The 23,058-nt window shown below is 40.1% G+C and overlaps 1 protein-coding gene across 1 annotated transcript in view; it reads left to right on the top strand.

Annotated features, from left to right (window-relative positions):
- The window catches only part of LOC117539505 (cadherin-22-like), a gene marked incomplete at its 5' end in the record, with an annotated part of 139,903 nt that overhangs the window by 92,629 nt on the left and 24,216 nt on the right, over positions 1 to 23,058 (top strand). Inside the window, 2 exon segments of the mRNA XM_034205704.1 lie at positions 2,027 to 2,163; positions 8,490 to 8,611. Of these exon segments, the coding sequence (XP_034061595.1) occupies positions 2,027 to 2,163; positions 8,490 to 8,611 (259 nt within the window).

The raw sequence follows: 23,058 nt of genomic DNA, 5'->3' as shown, positions 1-23,058 counted from the left end.
TTTTTGTGCAAAACGATTGTTAAGAGACTAAAGACATTGTGATGATTTCCCCCAACTCCCATCCCACCAAAACAGTCATGCACTGGAAAGCAAATGATCATTGAAAACAGGACTGGACTGAATGAACAAGAAATACATATAAACCAAGATATTCTAAAGCAGGATTAGAAGTTTTGTAAAGAGTAAGTAATATAATTGTATTGTACTGGAGACATATTGTATATGGCAAGTAAATGTGTCCTCTGCACATCTACTCACTGCCTCATTAAATGGGCTGGAATGCGACCGCTTGTAACTGTTGCAAGAGATGCTCAATACATGTTCCTACTGCTTTCTCAAGGTCCAAGAAACCTTAAAACATGCTGATGAATTTTGCAAAGAAGTGCATTAGGCTCTATTTTTGCAGAGAAAAATCCCAATAAATAGAATGTATGAACCATTTATTATTGTTTCTTCATTTATGTACATTAAAGAATGAAATATACAGAAGTCTTTTTGTATGTATTATTTGTATTTCATCCTGTCACTGCATTCAAAAATGCATAACTGTGTGGAGCATGTTGCTTTTGCCTGTCTACAATCATCGTTGCCATGATTACTAAAAAGTATGGGTGTGAAATCCATTATATCTAAATGTGCTTCTGTTATTACTTACTCTGAGGACACTTATAATCTGACTGTAACCACATGGGGCTATAAGCGGTGATTTTTGTAAAGTGGATCGTTTTTGCCTTAAGGCGGAGGCGTGTGGTGCAGTGGATAGAGCGTTGGTGTTCGGATCAAGGGGTCACAGGTTCAAACCCCACTGCAGTCAGCATGTCGTTGTGTCCCTGGGCAAGACACTTCACCCCAAATTGCTCCTGTGGGGATTGCCCACAGTATTGAGTATGTAAGTCGCTTTGGATAAAAGCGTCTAACAAGTGACATGTAATATAATGTTAAGGCTCATTTGCTTAGAAAAGGGCCAATTTGCACCAAGCGATGCATATTACTTCATTTACATATGTGCAAATAGCCCAGGAGCAAAGAGACGCTTTTCGCTTGGTAGCACAGTTAGGGGTACGTAGGTGCTTTGAGAGTTACATTCATTGTTTCTCTTATTTATGCAGGTTTATTTGCCACTCAAGTCGCGCAATACTTGTGAATTTGCCCCTGAGTGGATCACTGCCATGGTTAAAAACAAGTTATTCATGTGAGCAATCAAACATACATTAACTTGAGGGCATTTTATCCAAAGCTGATTTCTAGTAAGCAGTGAAATACATATTAGTCCTCCTGGATTCAGTTTCATGTCGACAGTTGCTTACTTAAGTACAAATGCAAATGAAATTCTACACCCACATGACTTTGAAAAAAACATATGGTTCTGTTGTCTTCTCAAATGTCTTTTATATTCAAAACATGTGACTTTTATTATAATGCTTTTATTAGAATGCTGTCTGGCATGTTTGTCAAGAAGCCTTTAAGAGCTTATAATGCGCATGGTACTTTTTGTTGGTTTATGTGGGCATGAGTAAGGCAGCCAGCTGTGTTTGTGTGTGTGTCTGTCTGTGTCTTCGTGTGTGTGTGCGGTGGGGGAGAGGAACTAAGAACAAAGAAAGCTTTCAGCAGATTTAGTTGACTCACCCATCCTTACCGAGAACCATGCACCCCGAGAAGGAAAGATGCACTCGCTTTTTTTTGTAAAGAGCACAATGAAAAAGTAATGACTATTTTCTTACTATGAATAGGCAAGGAAATAGTTACTTTAGTCGCTTGCAGTGAAGGGACCCTGTGGTATTAGGGTCACAGGATCGGTGACAAGTCTCCAGTAAATGCCATTCAATGATAATTACTCTAACCCTGTTCCCTTCTGTATGAGCCGTTATTATTTAGTGCAGACATAAGTGAACTCTTCCAGGGTGTGTTAAGCTTTTAAGGAACAAAGAAACTCAACATTTAGAGCACAGCAAAATGTCTCTCTCTCATTACTCTTACTTCTCGATCTTCACATCTATATCTTATCTGTTTGTGATTATTGTTACAGGTTCTCTATTGACCGGACCACAGACCAGGAGATGATCTTTCATATTGATCCTGATTCGGGTGCCATCACACTGGGGAAGGTTTTGGACAGAGAGACCGCAGGCTGGCACAATATCACTGTGAGGGCTGTAGAAACAGGTACACTGCTTCCCTTTTCAGACAGTGCTTATTGCTTGTGTATATTTGTATACTGCTACGATAAGTGGGATTTTGTTATCTGTTGACATTTTCAACTTGCCCAAGTGTATGAAAGTTAAAGGAGAATGCTTAATTAACTCCTAAATGTCAAAACAAAGCCTCAAAGCAATGAACCATCAAGGTACCAACAAAATAAAAATAATGAGATTAACGGCTAATTAAATTTCGACATTGTGCCGTAATCTGTCACAATCACAGTTAGTTATTTTTGTGATAATAAGCCTGCTACATTAAGTAAACAAGTACCTAACTTAGATAAGGGTCAACTAAAACTGCTCTGATGGAGAACACTTTTATTCGTTCAAGCTTCAGTTTTTTAAACGAGAAGGTTTTGCTCTCATTGGCAAGCTTTGCCGACACTCATAGCCTGCCAGTGATGGAGAATGTGTTTGAGTTGAATTCTCCCAACATTTGTTCACTCCCACCAGTGTGATAATGGGTGACAGACATCCTCAAACTGCTGTGATCATTAGCTACTAAGCTTTTGGCACATTTTCAGCTGAAAAGTGGTGTGGCATAGTACGGTAGTAGAACAGCACTTCAATATGCATTAGATTTTGTTGTAAAAAAAAATGTTGATCCGAGAGCAAGATAATGTGATAAAGTGCCATGGGATGAAAATGGATTACTAAATCGTAAAAAATGCCCACACCATTAAATCAAAAATAAAATGTACAATATTAAGTGGAATTAATTTTGTAAGACCACATTTGACACACTGTAATGTGACAGTCTTAATAAACTTTTTTTTTTAACAAGCATTACTAATATATACACTACTTTAAGATAATTTTACTTAGCAATATTCCTTACTTTTGGGTGACAAAAATATATTCACTGCGTGTTCAGCTTCAGAGGCTTATCATATGGAAACACTCATCGTAAGTCCTTAGTGGTAGCCATCAGTGTCATCTCTCTGATAAAACCCCGTCATCATTCTATCACTTGTCTCAGAGCTGACGGAAAATGAACGAAGAGCGTACATTTTTGTTCATCTCATTGGGTCCTTTTGTAAAAGCAGCGGAAATGAAGAATGCAATAAATTGTGGGAGCTAGGAAGTTATTACTATACCATTAGAAGTAAACTGGAGAAAAGGAGGAGGAGGTCTGGTGTTCCCTGCTTTTTCAATCTCATTCAGATGAAGTGATTTTGGGATTGCAGTGAAAGCAGAGGAGATTGCATTCCACATCTAACTGGTTATCACCATTGACGCACGAGAAAGTAGAAGAAAACAATGCACATAAACAAAGCAGATATTAAAATGTCCTCATGTTTGTTCCTCTCTCATATACCCTCAGACTGTGATTACTCCAATAATCAATACTGCCTAAACAAAACGGCAAGCAGACTCACCCAACACAAACATAAAGACAACATTAGACTTTCTGCGTGTTTTCTTCTTTTTTTTGTTTTCTTTTATCTAATTCCCAGAGCAATTTGGGCTTTTGTGCTCCTCTTCTTTGTGCTTGGCATTATGTCATAGCCACATTTGAATGTTAATTCAACATTTAACACAGCCCTAGCCCTCCCAATATCAGAGATAAACACATGCCTGTACTTGATAGATAAAGCCTCTCACATTCCCTTCCAAGAAAACATTCGGACAGATGGAGTCAGTGCTCAACGGCGTCAGAATTCCCATTCAGAACGCTTTTATCACCAGTTAGCTCACAGAGTCCTGAGAGCTCGAGACAGGAGACGGAAGAAAAAAACAAGGACAGGCATAGAAAGCTAAAAGAGACCACAAGAGAGATGGGAATAGATGGGGGATGGGGCTTGTGAAGGAGCCGACAGAGTGTTTTAAGACAGGACTTCATTTTCTCCATAATGATTTTGTTCCTCTTTTTTTGTTGAGTCCCTCTGCTCATTAAGGCTGGAGAGACACAAGGTCAACTTGTCTGAGGACATTGTTGAAGCTAGAGTTTTGTGGCCCTTAATTATTCCCCCAGTCCATTACTGACCTTTGAAATCTTGTATTGCTACCGTATAAGTATTAGACAAGTGACAACTGCTTTCTGACAATGCGAGAAGTCTGTGCCCGAGGATTAACCCCGGCTGCAAAACTGCGAGAAATATCCTGAATGTTAATTACCCCAGCATGTGCACCAAGTAAAACATGTTTTAGTTCAAGTGCAAATGAATGCCAACAGCACTGTGATGATACCCCACCATTCACACACCTGCACATCCCGCCTGTCTTCAAATTCACCCAATTAATAGTAGCATCTATTGGCATCTCTTCCTGAAGACATTGTCACAGTAAAGTATGAGGAAACAGCTTTCATCTGTATAGCACTTGTCTCCCTTCTAAAGAACACAGAACCCCCCCGAGTACAGGAGGAGCATTTAACCGCACTGTCACTAGCCGCAGTACTCTTACTTCCTGACAGTCTTCTCCATAGAAAAGTATCAGGGTAAGTTAGAGTGACATATCATTTTCGAGAACTGATATGATATCGCCTTTTTTTTACCCAGAAAGGTAGGTGGAAAAAAAGAGCATCACCCGAGGGCAAAAAGATACCGAAGTAGCTGGAAAGTCTTTATCTCTTGCACTGTTGAAGGGAACAGACGTTTTCTACAGCATAACTTTTCTTACCTGCTGTCTGGTAATTAAATGCATGCGGTTTGGTTTGTATGCCTTTGGAATGTTATTGTCTCTGACTCCAAAGGAATCACACACACTGAGATAAGTGTCTCTTTTCAATCACACTTGGTAAAGAAAATTGATCTAAAGAAGAAAGGGAAAAAAAAACATGTCTTTTATGTGGAGTACAATACTTGGGTCACATTCAAAATGAGATGAGATTTTGTAAAGCACAAAAAAGGAGGTGCTATTACACTTTTGTAAATGATGCACCACAGAGTGTTTAAAGTGCCCTGCTTGGATGGATGCATTATATTATTGTAGTGCAAAGCACATCTGTGAACAAGAGTGGGAAGACATAATAATGTGTAATCAGGGACCAGAGGCTGTGACCTGGCGGATGTGCACTGTTAGTCTGTTCTGTTATATAATTACTGAAGAATCCTTTCTGTCGGGGTAGCTGCGCTGAAGGAGGAGATCCTGAATACTTAAACAGTTATTTGATGTGTTGTGTTTTCCTAGATTTTAAAGGTTGTCGTTCGTATTTGTATCCACCTTTCATAGCAAACACAATATAGTGGCCAGAGAGTTGTATTGATGTGTCTAGTAGAGTAGCAGTCTTAGGTGGGATGAAAATGATGAATTGCTTCATCATCTCTGCGCGATGATTCAAACCTCACTTGTGATCACAATTGCATGATAACTATTAGTTATTATGAAACCTGAAACTGTGCATCTCTCCAGTTAGTCGAAGAGTAAGACTTTCAAGATGATGCATTTGATCTAAAGGTAGCATGTTCAATTAATCATTTGAATAATAACGTGATGATACAATTACATTTCTTACTATTGTAGTTAAAAGAACTTTAGAAAAGGGCTAATGTTGTCGATGTGGTATCTATCTATCTGCAGTCAGCAGGAAATCAAAGTTTCATGTAACTGGAAGGATATAAAATAGACTAACACCAACATCTCCCATTTTCTTGAATCTTGAGTAGAAGCATTACACACGTTTTCTAAACTCGGATTGCACCTTTTTGCAACAGCTGGTGAGTGCCGCACAGATGCAGAGCATGCCAATAATCTGTTGAAATCCTTTTTTTTCTGTATCTGAAGACAGATTTAGCATACCACCACTTGGTCCAGATGAATGAACCTGTCTCAAAAAATAACTCTTTTTTTCTTTTTTTTCATGGAGGGAGGTTGGGGTGGGTAGAGGCGGGGCTTTCTCATATTGTTTAATCTGTTTTCAATTCTGGGAATTAAAATATAAAATGTGTTACATCTGATGATTGTTGGTTTTTATTCTGGCACAGAGGGGACAGCAGCATAATGTGAAGACAAAATTAGAGGAAGAAGAGATGAAATATCTAGCGCTGCTTTTCTGCCAGAGCAGCAAGAACATAAATGCAGTCAATTAAAACCCTGCATTGATGTGAGGATTATGTGTTTAGTTGAAACCAGAATTCTCATAAGCTTCTGTGCCACTGTTGGACAGAACTATGTGACGAGAAAGAGGGAGAGAGCTTCAGAATTTGCCCGCTAAAGTCTGATAATTATCGCTTTGCCCCGCTGTCCTGTACATTTTTCCTATCTAACCTGAATGTTAGCTTTCCTGCTCATATACCTAATAAACAACAGCTACAATGCCTCTGAGTTTACCCACAGGAATCAATTCCTGTGGTTTTGTTTTAAGCTTTACAGTAAGTCTACCCTTGACATTATCTTCTGACAAATTGCTGGAGCCAGAAAAATCCAAATGGTGACTGAGGTGAGGCGTGAAGCAGCAATTACCACGGCTGAGTGTGGAAGAGATTTATCAATTAAATCAAACACGCCTCCAAACATGTCACCCTTTAATCCCTAATGTCTTCTTTACGGAACAATAATTCAAAAAACTGCTGTGAGGACATAAATTAGAGGAGAAGTCACTAGTGAGAACAAAGGGAATACATCGACTTTGTAAGGAGAAGTTTAGCACATCTGTCTGTTGTCAAGGTCATTGGAAGACCCAGCGGCAATTATGGGAAACAACAAAATATAAATAATTGATAAAGTTACCAATTTGTACTTTTGTTCTAATGAACTTCAGCAAACATTTAAACAATACATGTATTTTTATTATTAAAACGTATAAGTGTTGTCTATTGAAATTGTTCATTTTACGTTTGCAAAACCAGAAATACTGTATAATGTTTCTGTATATTAATTGTTATATTGAGTTTACCCTTAATTCTGCAAAAGATTACTCTAAATTTGAATTGGTAGTTGAATTTCCAAAAGTGCCTGTGTGATAGGGAAAGCAAATCTAGAATGACACATGATGTTTTGTATAAAGACTTGCTGTCTTAAATGTTGGTTTATGAATTTAGTTTAAGCTTTCTGAGGTTAAAACTTTAGCAAATACTAAGTAGAACATCTTGGCTCAAATTAATATTGATGTTTTCAAAGGTAGTTGGATTTAGGGCACTGCCAGCTCACATACGGTTGTGAGATTTTGTTTTTATTTAATTTTTTACTTTATTTGCAATGTTTATCGAGTACATATAACAACTAAGCATTGATTCAAATTGAAAATGATTGGCTAGATCACCTTACATAGTTCGTTGAATGAGAGATTTCACCTAATTTGCACCAAACTATCGCATGATTACAACTATATGAATTCATTCGCTTTAGCTCATTTTAATGCAAGGATGTATGTGTTTTTTCATCTGTGGATAATTGTCAGTGGCTGCTGTTATATTTTCTGTAGGGTGCATGAACTTGGTGCCAACAGCTGTGTTCACTGATTTATTCATAAGCTATGTATTCTAATTTAGCAAGGTCCATCATTTGAAGCAACCAGATCTCTCATTTAGCACTGAGTTAATGTTCTCTCTTTATCTCACCTCTCACATACACACACTGAAGCTCGCACACACTTAGGCCCCCTCCTGTAGTACAGCTATATGGTGTTTTATAAGTAAAAGGAAAACTCCATCAGATATTATCATATGATTACAAATGGGAATTAAGATTCAATGAGAAGTGTAGCTAATGTAAAGTAGGTTTTGATTGTACTAATTATATAATCCTCTCTACTCCCACGTTTACAATCTGGCCCATTAAGAACATTCTCTCGAGTGCATTAAAGTGATATTCCTTTTGTTTTATCTAGTTGAAAATGGCATGAGAAATAAAATTGCAGCGCTACATTTGCAATTTTGTCAAAAGCGTTTATTTGTCATTATCATCATGCTGAGGTGTGGCTCTTTAACTGAGACTATTAAACAGCTATATATACACTGTAGTGTCATTATCAGATCGTGAGGACCTAGAGACAAACATGGGATCTCTGGTACCATTTCCATGTCGCTCGATGATGCCACAAAGTGTTTTTCAGGTAATGGGTGCAATTTGTCGAGGCATTAGATTAAAACCCTTCAGCACTTAGCCACAATTCCAAACCAAATGTCTGCTTTCTTGTGGGAGATTGCATTCATCTCAGTGTTGTTTCAGTCATACTGAAGGCAGACAAGAATAGTATTAAGGGTCTTGTCCATGGACTTCTACACCTCTACAGTGGTCTCTACCAGCACATAGCAGCAGCTAAGAAACATTTCTGCCACAGCTCTTGACGCTATTAAAACATGTCTAGACAGATGTTGTTGATGCATTTCCTTTTCATCTCTCCTGTAGAAAACCACACCATGGCGTCTCACTCAGCAGTGAGTATTCGGATTCTGGATGTAAATGACAATCCTCCTGAACTGGCCACACCGTACGAAGCCTCCATATGTGAAGATGCCAAACCAGGACAGGTGAGTTTCCCTAATTTAGAATTTGTACATGTCATATTAAGATGTGAATTAGTACAAGTCGGAATGATGTAGAAAAATGCAATAATCATGGAAGTTAAAATACACAGAGAAATGATTACAATAACAACAGTCATATTATTAGCACTTCTTGATTCCAAAAAAACACATGTTGTCATAAGGCTGATTCATCTCAAGTGAAATTATTAGCCTGCTTTGTCATTTATCATTTGTGAATGATTGTGAATTTGTAGTATCTTCCTGCAATCTGCATTATTCTTGATTTAGACATTAATGTGTCCCAGATGTTATGACACCATGACAGAACATATAAGTGAAACATCAATTATTTGCGGTGTGATATATTTCCAGATACTTATCTGCAATAATTCACGAGGAAATGCGAAAAGACTGAAGAGTTAACAAAGATTTCAATGATGTGTGACAAACGAAACAATAAAATTGGGTCTGAGCTTATTTAACATACAAATGGAATAATAAATAAATGTGTTGTCATTCAAATGTAAAAACCATAAACTAGTAAAAGGCAGAACTGCCAGAAAGAAAAGTTTGAAGATAACATGTCAGTAATAATGGCAGAATATACCTATACGACAGGATCACATGTTTAAATTGTGATATCTGTGCCATCGCATTGATACAGCATATAACTGCTACCTTTCCATACTTCTCTTCTGTGATCTATCTGACACATTGTACTGAAGGAAATGAAAAACTATCATTTGCCGTAGAGTGTCAGAAAGAGAGCCAGAAACAAACTTCCCGTTTCCAAAAAATATATGAATTTGCTCTTTCTCTTTCCTGCTGAATGCAGAATAAAAGTCACGAGGATTCATATTTCTCATATTTCAGTATTGGAGTTCTGATCTAAGTCAGCACTGTTGTTGTGAAAACTAAATCGAATTGACTTGGGAAATTCACATTTTATAGATTCAGAAATTGTATGACTATTATCTCTGCCAGAAAAATAATTTTGTCATGCTTTTTAACACGCTCTTCATGAAAAATCTGCAGTCGATCATTCTTTAATTTGTCACGAAAGCTACAGTGAAACACATGCAGTCTGCTTATAGTGTTTACCTGCTGATCTTTTTAAAACCATTTGTTACGACTGAGTAAACGGGTTTGAACTCAAATGCACGACTCACACAGGATTAAACAAAAAAGGGTTTATTCAAACCAAAGCTCAACTACAACGGTGCAAAACACGAAATCACTCTTAACGAGGAAAAACACTGGGAGCATAAATGACAAATGATACTAAAACAAGACGTGGCTCAAAGCTCTGCTTGGGAATATTCCTGGCAAGATAACGCTGGTTGTTTGTCACAAAGAACGAAGCGAACTGGCACAGGACAAAGGGAGACGAGGACAATAAATACACAATGTAATGGGGAACAGGTGGAAACAATCAGGGGCGGGGTGGACAATCACAGGAGTGGGAGACACACAAGGAAGGGGGGTCAGAGTATCTGAAACGAGAGGAAAGGTTACTAATCTAAATAAAGGGGAAAGTCACAAGACAAAGACAAAAACACTTAAATAAACTTAACATACTTTGCGAGAGATGACACCATTTCAAACAAATGTGAGAGAGCAGCTAACACAGATAAACATGAATTCTTAAATGGCAAACAAATAAATGTTGCATCATTACCCAGCACCAGTCAAACAGTGGGAGTCTGTTTGAAAAATTAAAACAAAAGGTGATGCCACGGTCATTTGCAATCCAGTAGGAAGCCAGGTCTTTCCACTGATCACCATTAAAAATGGACAAAGTCATTAGGGTGTTTTATTCTCCTAACACAGTCAACAGGCCTTGGGCTGAGTTAAACCCAATTATCATGTGCAGACCAAAGAAATAATTAAAAAAGCAAGGCTTTAAAGTGGGGCCTCCATGCTGGAAGCTGCATTTACATGTGTAATGAGGCTCAGGCCTCTCCTCCCCTTGATCCACAGACTCTTAACCACTTATAGCCCCCCTGTGCCTCTGCTACGCCGCATGCCTGCGCCTTTCTAGAACATTGTCTGGTCTCATCTCCCTCACTCCCACCTCACTTTCTCTCCCATCTACAAGAGCCCACATTAACCTTCAGCTCCTAATCACACAGAGCTGATTAGTCTCCCAGCAAAAAGATCATTGCTGGCTCCCAGCATTGTAAAATAAAGGGTTTTTAATGCTCTCATTAGAGACAAATGCAGCAAAAATATTTCACAGTGTAATTACATCCAAAAAAAGGATTCCGAAGTACATACAGGAGAATATGACATTCAGCTTTAGATATGTATGTCTGTCTATCTAGCAATACTGTATGTCCATCTCCCTCTCTGTTTGTCTGTGTTCTGTGAGTTCAACCCTGTCTCCTAAAAATTACGTTCCCACAGAACTAAACTGCATTCTCAATTACGTTTAGCAAGAAACGTATTTTCTCCCACGTTACGTTCGTTATGAACGTATCTCAAATACGTTTATTTTCTACATATCTTCTAGAAACATATTTTCTCCCACGTTACATTTCTTATGAACGTATCTTAAATACGTTTATTTTCTACATATCTTTGCCATTTATTGTCTTGCTTATAATAATGATAATAGTCATTTATAAATATCATTTTAGAGCACACATTTGAAATCATTAGGCGAGGCTGTAATTTTGCCAGCTGTTACTCTCATGAGCGAGGCAGAAAATAATAGTTGTAACATGCCAAAAAGCTGCTGTGTTGTTTATTGCACCTCAAACATTAAAACAAATCCAATTACGTGTTTCTGTACTTCCTCTAAGAAGAAAGGACAGTAACAGAAGATCTCTGTGACGCCAGATGTGGTGTTATTAATGCGATATGATATCCGAAAAACATTTCAGTTTAGGATGGCCGAAGACACTACACTACCCATAATCCCCAGCTATCGTTTGGGACTACAGTCCCGTTGACAAACCCCGTGATTAATCTTCAAGCTCTGGGATTGGATGTTGGAGTGGCAGTGCGCCAAGGTTACGCCGAGCATCAAGCTCTTTGAAATGGAACGAAACCACGGCAGACTATTCAAAACTGGACTCCAACGCCCCCCCAGAATTACACATGCTGGCTGTTGTGTTTCGCAACATGTTCTCTATGGCACGTCTCTACTGGGAATTGTAGTTTTAAAAGACGTTTTCGTTTTTCCAAAAATTAGAAGTTGACAGTATTAAACTGTGTACAGCCCTGGAGGTTTAGGAGACAGGAAACACATTGGTGTGTACACATTTAAAACATGTAATTACTACATGGGTGAAAATCGCTTGTATCCATAATGGGCAGCATTAATATATATTATACTCCTCTACAATTCAGAGGTTAACCTGGTATTTTTACTCCACTACATTTATTTTAGTTACTTTGCAGATTCTGATTAATGATGTGAAATATAAACAACCCTTAAATCAGACTTTAGTAACACCTGAGTAAAATTCAGGGAAAGGTGATTGTCAAGTGCCAACAATCAGGCGAGATATTTGATAGTTGGTGCTTGAGAAGACTAAACATTTATCTGCAGATCTCTATACAGTATATTCATTACTCATTATTCTCTACTAATAGTTCATTAAAAACTGTATATAATTGCTATTTTGCACATCCCTTTCAAGATTTCAAGATTTTCTAAGGTTTATTGACATCATATACACAACTACAGTGTAGTTATGCAATGAATGAAAAACTTGGGTCACAGGTTCCTCAACAGTGCATTACAAGACATCTATCAATATGTGTGTATACCTCCACCATTAAACTCTCAAATTCTGCACATTTCTTATACTATCTACATACATAAGAGTATAATTAATGTGTATAATATCAGTTAAAATAAGTGCTTCAACATAGTTAACATTGCAGGAAAGCAATACATTAGACATTAAGTACTTTGTCAGGCTTAATATTTATCTGTAGATAGATACCCCCAAAGCTTTTTTCTTATTTGAAAGAAGACCTTAACCTAAAGTATTCTTTAATGTGTTAATAAAGGTTAATTAGTTTGTCTGTTTTGCACATCCTCCTATTAATATCTTTGTACATCGTGCACTAAACTGTTTTATTGTAGAGATCACTTACAGTATCTTCTTGATTTTTTTATATTCTATACTTCTATCATTGACCTTCTACTTTCCCCCTATGAAAGTATGTACTCTTAATATTGTTTTCATCAAATAACATTATTCAACAAAAATAACATTATTCAACAAAAATAATACAATAACGTGCTTTAACCACTGGCGGTGCACACAAGGTACACACAGCATACTAATAATAACTTATTTTCCTCACAGACGGGAAAAAAAGTCCGACATTATACGATTTAAAATAAAAACATAAAACACTGGCATGTAATTTACGTTAGAATAAATAGAATGGTTTTGAATAATAGATGATAGTAAAATCTACTTCACTTTACAGCCACTTTTGGGGAAACCATCGCTGTCATTTGAACGGCGATCAAGCCTGAAGCCACAGAGATCTTCTGTTACTGTCCTTTCTTCTTAGAGGAAGTACAGAAACACGTAACTCTGGATTTGTTTTAATGTTTGAGGTGCAATAAACGACACAGCAGCTTTTTGGCATGTTAAAAACTATTATTTCTGCCTCGCTCATGAGAGTAACAGCTGGCGAAATTACAGCCTCGCCTAATGATTTCAAATGTGTGCTCTAAAATGATATTTATAAATGACTATTATCATTATTATAAGCAAGACAATAAATGGCAAAGATATGTGGACAATAAAAGTATTTAAGATACGTTCATAAGAAACGTAACGTGGGAGAAAATATGTTTCTAGAAGATATGTAGAAAATAAACGTATTTGAGATACGTTTATACGTAACGTGGGAGAAAATACGTTTCTAGCTAAACGTAATTGAGAATGCAGTTTAGTTCTGTGGGAACGTAATTTTTATGAGACAGGGTTGGTGAGTTACCATGAAAGAACCGGAACATCTGACAATATCTGTTTATTTTTATTTTCTCTGCACAGTCTCTTTTTGTAAGATGCTCAGTTGGAGTTGCCTGCTGAGATGGAATGAAAGGTTTTTAATGCTTATTTTCACCCTGGGGTACCAATGGGGGGTCATGGGGGAAACAATTTTCTCCTCCATGTTATTTTCAGAACAATTTAAAAAAAAAAACTTTTCTCTAGTTATTGTCAGGCATTTTACCTTTGAAAAGTGGATTGAGTGGTGTGAAGAAAATATTTTGCTCCGTTGATTTGCTGTGTCTGTGTTTGCCGTGAGCGGGTGATTGTAAAAATAATATTATTTTTGTCAATCTGTTGTTGTCCAACTCAAAGAGAGAATTGAATGAGCAAATCCCTTGAATGAATTACTCGTAGATCATATGTTCTACCTTTCCATCCAAGCGAGACCCATAATGTCACGATCTGTCTGTGTTGTGTCTTGTCTTGTCTTGTCTTGTCTTTTTCTGTCTTTGGTTTCATGTTTTATTTTGAAGAGTCTTCACCTCCTGTCTTGCCTGTTGCTTTCTGTCTGTTTTCCCTCCTACCTGATTACCCGATTGTGTTCACCTGGTGCCCCTGTGTTTTCTCCTCCCTCCTCACCTGTGTCTTGTTTGTGTGATTCGTCTTGTGTGTATTTAAGTTCTGGTTTTTCTGTCTGTCATTGTTGGTTAATTGTTTGTCTTTGACTGTGTCACGGGGTAGGGTTTTGTTTCTGACGCTTTCCTTGGAATAAAGGTAATTTGTCATTGAAATCTGCATTTGGGTCCTGCTTGCTTCAAAGGTTTAGGTAAAGACAGGATACACAGGACTGACAAAAAAATTGTCTCGTAAACAAAATACAGTTTGAGGTTACTGAATCGATAACTGACATTTTGAATCAAAATTGAGAGGTAATCAAGCTGTGTATCAAGTGTCCGACCAGAGCAATTTGGCCACATCCGATATTCAAGCTATCACTTGCACTGGTCCGGGGATTCGGAACAAGCAAGATGATTGCATGATTTGTGAATCATTGCCATTGATAAATCATTCCTTATTTTCCTCTTCTCATTCTGCCTCTGCAGCTTCTAAAATATCTGTCACAAAATCACACACACCTTAGCCAATACACATGCAAATATATTGTATTTTTTTCCCCCACGCTGCTCCTGGGGCACTGTATACTGTAGTTACTGCCATGTGCTGCTACGAATACGAGGATGGGAAAAACGTAGACACTAAATGTACTTGTGTGGTGCTGTGTACTTGTATGTATCTAACCCTAACCCTAATGATTAAACTACAATCCAATTCTCAATTTCCAAAGCTAACCATAAAAGACAATGCTGGAAATACTACATTTTTAGACCTTTTTTGCTTGGAAGTGTCAATTATACAATCATACATAAAACAATAACTTTCTAAAAGTGTAGGTTAATATTAGAATAAGGTACCCAACTTTTGAGAGTTATTTTTCTGGTGTTCTCTTACAATATACATTCAGAAGTAAAAGATGAAGGGTTCTGTAGAGGCAGAGGCTGTTGCTTGATATGTTGAAACACTTTGATTTTCTACTGCCTCCAAGGATGTACTTATTTATGCAGTAAAATAAGCTGCCAAAGGAGGAGACCATGATATAAGCATCTACCAACAGATGTTAGCCTGTAAAATGAACCTCAATTTAGTTTCAGCTCTCTAGAATGTTGTTAATCAATTTTGAAACTTGGAAAGGACAACAGCTCTTGGAAATAGGCGTAATTAAGTCAATTAGTCTTTCACCTGGAATAGACGTCAAAGACGCCTCTGGACTCAGAGCCCCTTGCTCACCTCATCTGGCCTCTGGGAAAATAAAACCATAAGTTAGAGAGGGTTGTTGTTGCTTTGTTTGTCGTCTAGCATGTCTAGTGATGGGAATTCCGGCTCTTTTTAATGAGCCGGATCATTTGGCTCGGCTCACCAAGAAGAGCCGGCTCTTTCGGTTCCAAACACCTCTTCATTTTACCACATATACGTTTTATAATTCAATCAAATGTAGCCCTGTTTTGACTAATGATTTACATGTGTACACATATATCACTTAAATTATTCAATACATCCTTTGTACTGAAGTATTCAAAAGTAGAAATTACCCAGCATTACCAATTAGCAGCATCCAACCGTCTCTAATCATAAAAAACAAATAAAATAAATAAATACAAATAAATGTATTGCAATGTGCAAAACAGCAGCATCCAACAGTATCTAATCCTTGGATATTACATGTCACTGCATGAATGCACGGAGCACCCGTAGCGCGGAGATCATCGTATCATTCTGTCTTGTATTACTTAACAAAAAACAACAACAACAAAAAATGTCTCATTGGCGGACGCGAGCCGGCTCCCGTCGTTCACTTAATAGAGCCGGCTCTTTGAGCTGGCTCGTTCGCGACCGACACATCACTATGTCTCACCTTCTTTATAGGCCTGCGACACTGGCAATTTGAATTAAAGAAAAACAGCACACCTGTTATCGTTCAACTGACTCAACTGTCAAATTGTTTGGCTCGAGATATGCTTTTCTCAAAAGAGTGGTCTTTTCCTTTGTCGCCATTGCAAATCAGCTCAAACCCATCCGTGAGGCATTAGGAGTATCCCTTGATTGATAGCAAGTCTTGATTTTGGCTAATTATAAGCAAACAGTAATTTATTTTATAACTAAATCGTTATATGTGTTGTTTTCATCAGTTTAGGGTCTTTTTATTCATTATTGTTTACTGATGTGACAAATTCTGTGAAAACACAGGTCAGCCAGTCTATGTGTTGTGTTATTTTGATCTGTGTGTATGTGTGTGTATGTCTGTATATTTGACATTATGGGGACCAAACGCTATTTCAACACAGACATTGTCGGGACGCACCTACCATCTGTAAATCTTTCTGCACATAACCATCAATGCATCCATCTTGTCTTTCGTTTTCAACCGCATCAGCTTCTGTTTACCACAAACACAATAATACAGTACATGCCTGTCCCTGTGCTGACGCATGCTATAATGAAATCAAGACAAGCATGCACACACCCACACACATATTTGCTTGTCACACTCTTAATGTCAGATCAACCCCCGGTTTACTTAGCTAATGAGGAGCGTTACTTTGTCTCCTGTTGTGCACCGTGTTATCATCCAGTCTTGTTCATTGAGTGTCAGTTCCCTGACTCAGGTCTAGCTTTCGGTGGAACCACAGAGAAAATCAGATTAACCTAAGCCTTTTAACTGTGGCTGGTTTTGATCCCATTTGAGAGTTGGCAAAGCAACCTATTTTGGTTGTGTTTGAATGGAGAATGCTTGTGGAGGGAGGATGAAGGGTTGGCAAGAGAAGTAAATAAAAGGGCTATGACACAAAGTGTTAAATAGCTTCTCATCTTTTTTTAGCAGGCCCTTTCAGGGGTGTTATGCATATACTGTAGATGTACAGAGAGGAAAAGAGAAAGAACAAAAATGATATTAAGGCATTAGAAGAGATAAATGCAAAGAAAAGGTCACACAGTAAATACATATTGGATTTACACTTTGCTTTGCTATCAATTAAAACATAAGTCCAATCAGTCACTTATTTTGGTAGTTTTGATTTTTATGTAAAAATGCATTAGTGGAAATGTGTTCATGTGTTTGGAATCTTCTTAGGATTTGATGGGAAGCGAGTTATTGTCTAATAAGCATAACATTACATTACATTACATTGCATTTAGCTGACACTTTTATCCAAAGCGACTTACAATAAGTACATTCGACCAGGAAGACACAACCTTGAAGAAAACAGAATCATATAAGTACATCAGGTTTCATAGAGCCAAACATTTCAAGTGCTACTCAACTGGCTTTAGGTAAGCCAGTCCTTTATTAGTATAAAAGTGCTTCGTTAATAGTTCTAACGCTCGAAGTGGAGTTGAAAGAGATGAGTTTTCAGTTTGCGCCGGAAGATGTGCAAGCTATCTGCCGTCCTGATGTCAATGGGGAGCTCATTCCACCATCTTGGAGCCAGGACAGCAAACCCACGTGTTTTCGCCGATGGGAACTTGGGTCCCCCTCGCAGCGAGGGCGCAACGAGTCGTTTGGCTGATGCAGAGCGTAGTGCACGCGCTGGGGTGTACGGTTTAACCATGTCCTGGATGTAGGAAGGGCCAGATCCATTCGCAGCATGGTAAGCAAGTACCAGTGTCTTGAAGTGGATTCTAGCAGTTACCGGAAGCCAGGGAGCGGAGGAGCAGAGTGGTGTGGGAGAATTTAGGAAGGTTGAAGACCAGACGAGCCGCTGCATTCTGGATGAGCTGCAGAGGTCGGATGGCACATGCAGGTAGACCAGCCAGGAGGGAGTTGCAGTAGTCTAGGCGTGAGATGACGAGAGCCTGGACCAGAACCTGAGTCGCTTTCTGAGTCAGCTGGGGACGTATCTTCCTGATGTTGTAAAGCGTGTATCTGCAGCAACGGGTTGTAGCAGCGATGTTTGCAGTGAAGGACAGGTTGTTATCTAGGGTCACAACCCAGATTCCTTGCAGTCTGAGTCGGGGAAACAACTGAGGTGCCGATGTTGATTGTTAGGGTCAAGAGTGGGACAATCTTTTCCCGGGAGGAAAAGCAGCTCAGTCTTGTCAAGGTTGAGCTTGAGGTGGTGAGCAGACATCCACTGAGAGATGTCAGCTAGACAAGCAGAGATGCGTGCAACGACCTGGGTCTCTGAGCGGGGGAACGGACAGAATTAATGTGGTAAGAAAAACCATGCGGGCTAATGACTGATCCGAGCGAGTTTGTGTACAGGGAGAAGAGGAGGGGACCAAGAACAGAGCCTGAGGGACCCCCGTAGTTAATTGACAAGGGTCGGACTCAGACCCTCTCCAAGTCACCCTGTAGGTACGGTCTTTCAGGTATGAGGTGAGGAGGGAAAGTGCAGAGCCTGAAACTCCAAGTTTTTGGAGAGTGCGAAGGAGGATCTGATGATTCACCGTGTCGAATGCAGCAGACAGGTCCAATAGGATGATGACAGAGGAGAGGGATGCAGTTTTGGCAGTGTGCAGTTCCTCCGTGACAGCAATGAGAGCAGTTTCTGTGGAGTGACCTGCCTTGAAACCAGACTGGTGCGGATCCAGAAGGTTGTTCTCATTGAGATAACAGGAGAGTTGTTTAAAGACAGCGCGTTCAAGTGATTTAGACAGGAACGGGAGGAGAGAGACAGGCCTGTAGTTTATAACATCAGACGGGTTGAGAGTGGGTTTCTTTAGGAGAGGGTTTACTCTTGCCTCCTTGAGACTGTTTGGAAAGTGACCAGAAGTTAGAGAAGTGTTGATGAAATGGGTGAGAAACGGTAGAATATCAGGAGCGATAGTCTGAAGGAGGTTTGAAGGGATAGGGTCCAGAGGACAGGTGGTAGGGCGGGGCAGAGGTATGAGGGTAAGAACCTCACTTGGAGAGAGAGGGGAAAAGGAGGTAAGTGTGTTGGTGGAAGGAGGGTCTGGTGACCCAGCGGTGAGTAAAGGTGAGTCAGAAAAAGAAGAGCGAATATCATCAACCTTTTTTTCAAAGTGGGTAACAAAGTCGCTTGACAGAAGTGAGGAGGGGGGAGGAGCTTTTGGAGGGTCCAAGAGGGGTGGAGAAGATGGAAAATAGTTTTTTAGGATTGGAATAGGAAGATTGGATCTTATCTTGAAAGAAAGTGCTTTTTGCCTGAGAGATCGACGCAGAGAAAGAGGAGAGGAGAGCCTGATAGGTTAGGAGGTCGTCACGGTGTTTGGATTTCCACCATTTCCGCTCTGCTGCCCTAAGGACGGTTCTATTAGCACGCAGTGCATCATTTAGCCAGGGAGGCAGGAGGGGACTGACGAGCCTGCCGAGATGTGAGAGGACAGAGCGAGTCCAGAGTGGATGAGAGAGTAGAGAGGAGAGTTTCTGCAGCAGAGTTTGGAGGCAGGAGATGAACGAATCAGAGGAAGGGAGGGCTGAGAGCACCGACGAGGCAAAGCTAGAGGGGGAGAGGGAACTAAGGTTACGGCGGACAAGTGCAGGATGAGAAGAGATTAGTTTGTTATGTTTGGAAAGGGATAGAGAGAATGAAATGAAGAAGTGATCGGATGTGTGGAGCGGGTTTACAGAGAGGTTAGAAGTAGCGCAGTTCCTTGAGAATATGAGATCAAGGACATTGCCAGCTTTATGAGTTGGTGGGGATGGAGACAGTGAGAAAGCAAAGGCGGTTAACAGAGATGTTAGTTTGTCTATCTTCCCCGTCTGGAGGTTGAAGTCTCCGAGAAGTACAGCGGGAGGGCCAGTTTCAGGGATGAGTGAGAGGAGATGATCTAATTCCTCCAAGAAGTCCCCCAAGGCGCCTGGTGGACGGTAGAGACAACAATGGTTAACTGTATAGGATGGGTTACTGTGACGGCATGGAATTCCAAAGGTGGAAGGAGTGAAGTTAGGGTAGCTTGAGAGGGAAAAGCTCCATTTGGGAGAGAGCAGAAGAGACCAGTGCCACCTCCTCTGCCAGTGGGTCTGGGTGTATGGGAGAAGGAATATGCAGTGGAGAGAGCTGCTGGGGTGGATGTGTTGGATGGAGTAATCCAGGTCTCAGTGAGAGCAAGGAAATCCAGAGACTGCAGGGAGGCGTAGCCAGAGATGAAGTCAGCCTTAGGAACAGCTGACTGGCAATTCCACAGGCCACCAGAAAGCTGGGAGATGTTGGATCTCAGTGTAGCACGTGGGGATAGACGAGAGCAGGCCGGTTATAATCTATTAGGATATACACGGGGCCAGTGATAAATTGCGAGAAGACACATGAACAGGAATATAGAAATACACATGATTATAGCATGCGGGGCTTAGAGAAACTAAAGAAAAAGAGAAATAAGACCCAAGCTTCGATCAGAGTAGGATTTGCCATCCTCTTTGCCGCCCTCGTGCCGGAGCGCCCGCAGGAAACTACCAATGTCTATTGTCAGTCTTACTCCCCGCAGGACTCCAATGTCTTTGTCAGTCTTCAGCTGTCTGACGCTGAAGCTGACGCTCCAGGAAAGAGCTACCCGAAATGGACGCCTGATTGCTCAGTTCTCACAGCTGTAGGGCCACGGCCCTCTAATTAGTTAACTATCTACAGCTGATGGGCGACAATAGACTGGCCCTGCCTATATTAATGCAGGCTTGAGTGCTGAGACCTGTAAAGCAGGTTTCGCCTGAGCAGATCTGAGATTTAAAATCTCTCAAACGCGATTTAGCCGTTTACGCTACAATAACAATTTATACAGAGTCGAATAAATGAAACAGAGAAGTCTAATTAAACAAGAATATAACTTACAGTGGTTGCTGCGTCAATAGGTAATGTCGTCACCGGGTCCAGATGCACACTGAGTTCATCAGATTTTAAATGCGGTATTTAAATGCTTTTTAAGGTACAAAATGACTGAGTCACGCGGTTGTACTTCACGCTATCAATAGACTGGCCGTGCCTATATTAATGCAGGCTTGAGTGCTGAGACCTGTAAAGCAGGTTTCGCCTGAGCAGATCTGAGATTTAAAATCTCTCAAACGCGATTTAGCCGTTTAAGCTAAGCAACAATTTATACAGAGTCGAATAAATAACCTGGTTATTGCCGACCTTAAAACTCTCTCATACTGCCCATGTCATTTTGAGAACCCTAATTGATGCAATGTATCCTTATAGTCTAGCACAGGGGTCGGCAACCTTTTTGATATGAAGTGCCATTTAAAAAAAAAAAAATGGTTATCAGCGTGCCAACGATCGAGCTCGCCTCTCTTCAGTCATTTAAGCTAAAGTGGGTTATTGAACCTGAAGCTTGTTGCTTCTGCCCTCCTCGACTACGGTCTGGGAGCCGACAGGAAAGTTCAACACACAGATGGCCAGTCCGCCCCTTTGTAGCATATTATTTCGATGAGAGATGAGCAGATCGCCACTGGCGCTTTCAACTAAATACACAGGCAGGCAAAAAACTGCGGCATTTGTACAGCTCATTATGGGTACTGCAATGAGTGAAGTGCTTTCCCTCCGTGGTGAAACGATCAGCACTACAACCACGGAGGAAAGTGGCAGAAAGTCACCTGGAGTTAAAGAGAGTGGGGCTGCGTTGCGTGCATGGCTTCCTTCTGCAGGTAACGGGGAGACGTGCTCTGGCGGCGGTCTCGTTCAGGATCCGAAAATACAATTTAAATATTTTTGCACACTTATTCCACTTATTCCTAGTGTGCCACTGGTTACGGTGCCGCGTGCCAATGCTGGCACGCGTGCCAGGGGTTGCCGACCCCTGGTCTAGCAGGAAGGGCCCTCAGATTTTGAGATACCCCTACCCGAGGGAAACCAACAGAACCCTTCCCCAAACTTATGTAAATGTACTGTAAATGCCCACACAGATCACTGTGCTCAAAGCTCAATGTCTCAGTGAGCCTAGAGTGATCTGATGCAGTTTAACTAAAGTAGGATCTTTCAGCCATATATTCGTCAAGACAAAATAGTATACGAGTACGTTTAGTGTGAGATGTGCATGTTTCCCAATCGGCTGCACTGTACTGATGACACACGAACACAATCTACGCCTCTCAGCCCTTTCCTCACCCACCTTGTGGTATTTATGTGACTGAATGCAAAGGGACAGATATCATACAGTGCCATGTGTGCAGAGAAAGGCTGGGTGGAAAGCTAATACTTAGTATGGCCTGAGGAAACAGAGGCCTGTCAGCTCTGCCTTGCTGTCTTACAGCTGGCCGAGTGGGTCCTGCGAACAGATCACCTCAGTTTGACCACGTCACCGCCGACTTCCAACCCCTGGGAGAGGCAGTTAGAAATAGCTAAATGTTAGGCCTGTCTGGAACACACACGTCACATTGCATTCACGTGAGCGCAACTCGTATTAACCTCATGGACATACGGAAAAACTACTAAAACAAACATGTAAATGCATATAGCACAATAGAAGAAAATAAAAGTAGTAGCAAACCAACCCAGACAAAGAAAAAAAGCCAGACAGTATTTCACGAGTAGGAGGACTGAGGAGAGTGAGTCATCTGTTCTACTCACCAAATGCCTCTTCCTTTTTTGTCTCTCAATGTTGAATCAGAAGCAGCAGAGAGACATTGCAATATTCACTGTTTCATGGAATGTTTTGCTAGTTTCACCCTGCTCATATCAATGTCTACAGCAACACGCTTGAGGTGCTTTAGACGGACCTTCTGATGTCTTGTTTGATTGGTTCCAGTTTTATCAGTGCTGTCCAAAAGGTCACACAGGAGGATTTTCTGATATGGATCAAAACATTAAGAGAGAAAACTCAAACTCAAGAAAGTATAGCCAATACCAGCAGATTTATTTTTCTAAACCAGGCGTAATAACAACCTCATCCAACGTATGCCTTTGTCACTCATGTAAACATATTGTTTTAATCAAGAACATTTCTGTAATATTTCTGCAGAACACAGTTTATATTCTTTTC

This window comes from Gymnodraco acuticeps, unplaced genomic scaffold (genome assembly GCF_902827175.1).
Source record: "Gymnodraco acuticeps unplaced genomic scaffold, fGymAcu1.1, whole genome shotgun sequence".
Classification (NCBI taxonomy): Eukaryota; Metazoa; Chordata; class Actinopteri; order Perciformes; family Bathydraconidae; genus Gymnodraco; species Gymnodraco acuticeps.
The sequence above is the reverse complement of the archived record's forward strand: the minus strand, read 5'-3'. Positions and strand labels throughout refer to the sequence as shown.